Here is a 3,686-nt window from a genome sequence, read left to right on the forward strand (position 1 = left end):
GTTGCAGTGAGCCAAGATCGTGCACTCCAGCCTGGGCAACAAGAGCAAAAACTCCATCTCAAAAGATAAAACAAACAAACAAAAAACAGGACTGGAAAGTTTTCAAAATGGTTTATCACGATGAAAGTAAAATACAGATTAAAAAAAGGCAGATCACTCGTCTATAACATTATGGTGTAGCGAAATAAAAGAAAAACCCACTGAACTGATAAGAACTTTTGAGTTCTTTGTCCCACTTCGTGATATACTTTCTAGTCTTAAAATACACTTAAAATAATAACTGGACACAAATTTTGTGTTCTTTGCATTTTTTTTTCTTTTTTCTGTGTGAACTCTGCTGCAATTTTTTTCCTTTTTTTCTGTGTTTGTATCTTTAAAAATGGTTATTAAAACCAGGGTTAAAGTCCCTTCCTAATGAATCATCCTTAAAACAACAAAAGTCCAGAATTCTAAAACAGCTGTTTCTAGATATAAAAATTCACCCACATAGAAAAGCGTGGGCGTTTTGGCTACTTCAGCCTCTTTCCTTCTCTAGAAATAACTCCTCCTTGTACTTAGTAAAGGCACACATTCACTTCAAGAGTAGGAAAATGTAAATGGTCTCTGCTCAGTGGCCACATCTAATTATTACTTAACACAGTAAGATCAGTGTTTGCTAAGTGTATCAGCCAATGTACAGCACCCCCAACACCATCAAACGTTGTTTCAGTTATTTTACTTTAAAAGAGGATTTAAATAATGCGACGTGCATTATTTAACCACTAAGCAGGTGTGGACGCACAACCTTCAACACTAATTGCCCTTTACTCGGCCGGCCAGGGCTACACACTAAGCCAGAAAAGCCTTTCCAGAGTTTCCTCTTCCGCACAAAAGCTTTCCTTCGGTCACTCCACCCAACCGCCCAGCTCCTCCCTTATGTGTTTGAAAGATAATTCTGAAAGAGTCTCCTCCCCCGAACCGCTGCGTTTCTTAACGCCACAACATTTTAAAAAATACCGTATTACTTTTGCCAGGCTGTTGGGAACTCTTCCGTTTCATTTCTCATCTAAGTGTGGTTGGTACATACGAGGATCCCCTCCTTTCGTTATCGTTCGGAATCCACAAGTTTAGTTTTCCCCTTTGTAAACCTAAAGTCCCTGAGTGGCCCTTCCCTGTCCACTCGACAGTCAAGTCCTGAGCCAGGAACCCCAGGACAAGAACCCTGCGCGGACCTCCGACCAAGAAACCGGGGTCCGTGCCCGCCCCAGCCACACAGCAACCGCGAGGGAGCACAGTAGGTACTGCATCCACATCGGTAACGTTTACCCGCCCCCTCCCAGCCCCCACCAACTCCTACCGAGGCGGCTTCCTCCTCCTCGCTCTTGGGCTGGCCCTGGCGCACTCGAGCTCTTCCCTCAGACTCGGAGTCGCTTCCTCCCAAACCTCCTCCGGGGAGTCCCTGCCTTTCCCTAGCCCTCACGCGCCCACCCACGGTCCCAATCCTCACCGATCTCTTTCTCGTTGACCCTCGGGGGAAAGCTGGCCATCTATGGGGCACCGTCTGATTCCGGGAATACGATGTGGACCCAACGACAGAGAAGAGAGTGGCGAGCGCTGAGGGGCGTGACGAGGGGTTGGTCCCTCCCGGGCCGGGGCAGCGGAGACTGGCGAGGGCTGCCGCTGCGGCTTCTGCTAACTGCCCCGGGAAAGCTCCCAAAGGCCTCAGACCAAAGTACGCGGTCAAACACAGACAATAGACCCTTTACCCAGCCTCGCGCCTGCGGAGCTAGTCAGTTCCCCAACGCTGCCGACCGCAAACTAGACACTGGAATCAAAATGGCGGGCGGCGCGGGAGATAACTGGGCGGCAGGGGCGCGGCCACGTGACGTCAGAACCCGTGGCTCCGCCTCCCAACGCACTGGACGTGATCTCCCGGGCCCGGCGCTAGCGCGCGGGTGTTACCTGGGGGCCTTGAAAGGGGAGATCCAACCCAGGCTGGATCCGCTAACTGTGCCTGTAAGCCTGTGGCGTCTTTTGGGCTTGGATGTCTGATACGGAGTTTATAAGCTGAAGTGCCTTTGAAAAGGGCAAGCAGAGAATTGTATTATTAACCTCCTAGCTTAAAGATTGCATGGAACTTAAACTGGCTGAACGGAAAAGAACAAAAAGACATTTCAAGTTTTCACTCAGTTTAGCCAACTCCCCAGCCCACAAGTACTGGGGAACTGAAGGATACACTGATGAAAAAGATAGGATTAAAATTAACATCGTTGTGCACACCTGTCCAGCTACGATTGTTCGGACCTGAGCTAGCAGGTTTTAGAAAGCGCCGAGGGGAACGAGAAGGAGACTGGTGTGATCGCGCCGCAACGCGCCGCGAGGCCTCGCTGGACCGCCTTTGTCGTGGCTGGTGCCTGCAGCCTGATCGGCTGTGTAGGAGCTGGTTGTCCCCAGAGTCCTGACCGCTGGCCAAGATAGGTCCCACTGTGTCAGCTCAGAATTGGTACTTCGTGCACCTTACCTGAAGGCCTCTGGGAGGCACCTAGTTGTCCACACATCAGACTGATAAATGTGTCAGTGTCTGCCGGATGCCAACTTGGTTCCCGGTTACAGATGACATATTTGCATTTTAATGGCTTCTCGTGTGAACCCTAAACATTGCAAAGGACTGGGGTGTATGAGACTGGTGTCTCACGTGTCCATATGCAGATACCACCAAACAGGCTTTGTGTGAGCAACAAAGCTGTTTATTTCACCTGGATGCAGACGGGCTGAGTCCGAAAAGAGTGTCAGCAAGGGTGGTGGGATTATCATGAGTTCTTATAGGTTTTGGGATAGGCGGTGGAGTTAAGAGCAATGTTTCAGGGTTTCATCAGTTAAGGTTATTTTCACTTCTTGTGTGAATCTTCAGTTGCTTCAGGCCATCTGGATGTATCTGTGCAGGTCACTGGGCATATGATGGCTTAGCTTGGACTCAGAGGCCTGGCAGTCCTGTCTTCTTATATTAATAAGAAAAATAAAACAAAATAGTGGCAAAGGGTTGGGGTGGCAAAAATTTTGGGGGGGTGGTATGGAGAGATAATGGGTGATATTTCTCAGGGCTGCTTCAAGTGGGATTAGGGGCGATGTGGGAACCCAGAGTGGGAGAGATTAAGCTGAAGGAAGATTTTGGGGTAAGGGGTGATACCGTGGGGTTGTTAGAAGGAGCATTTGTCGTATAGAATTTTTGGTGATAGCCTAGATGTGGTTTTGTATTGTGTCCGGAATTGGTGGGTTCTTGGTCTCGCTGACTTCAAGAATGAAGCTGCAGACCCCTCCTGGTGAGTGTTATAGTTCTTAAAGATGGTGTGTCTGGAGTTTGCTCCTTCTGATGTTCAGACATGTTTGGAGTTTGCTCCTTCTGGTGGGTTTGTAGTCTCGCTGGCTTCAGGAGTGAAACTGCAGACCTTCATGATGAGTGTTACAGCTCTTCAGGCGTCGCATCTGGTGGTGTTTGTTCCTCCCGCGGGGAATTGTTCATTCCTCCTGGTGGGTTTATGGTCTCGCTGGCTGCAGGAGTGAAGCTGCAGACCTTTGCAGCCAGTGTTATAGCTCATAAAGGTGGCGTGGACCCAAAGAGTGAGCAGCAGCCAGATTTATCACAAAGAGCAAAAGAACAAAGCTTCCACAGTGTGGAAGAGAACGGCTGGCTCAAGCAGCCTGCTTTT

General features: G+C 49.2%; 1 protein-coding gene across 1 annotated transcript in view; it reads right to left on the reverse strand.

The window, feature by feature from the left end:
- The window catches only part of WSB1 (WD repeat and SOCS box containing 1), a 25,247-nt gene extending 23,413 nt beyond the window's left edge, over positions 1-1,834 (reverse strand). Inside the window, exon 1 of the mRNA XM_011953558.1 lies at positions 1,487-1,834. Within this exon, the coding sequence (XP_011808948.1) occupies positions 1,487-1,526 (40 nt within the window). The 5' untranslated portion in view covers positions 1,527-1,834. The remainder of the gene's footprint in view (positions 1-1,486) is intronic.
- Positions 1,835-3,686: the final 1,852 nt, after the last annotated feature.

The sequence above is a fragment of the Colobus angolensis genome, unplaced genomic scaffold (assembly GCF_000951035.1).
Source record: "Colobus angolensis palliatus isolate OR3802 unplaced genomic scaffold, Cang.pa_1.0 Scaffold368, whole genome shotgun sequence".
NCBI lineage: Eukaryota > Metazoa > Chordata > Mammalia > Primates > Cercopithecidae > Colobus > Colobus angolensis.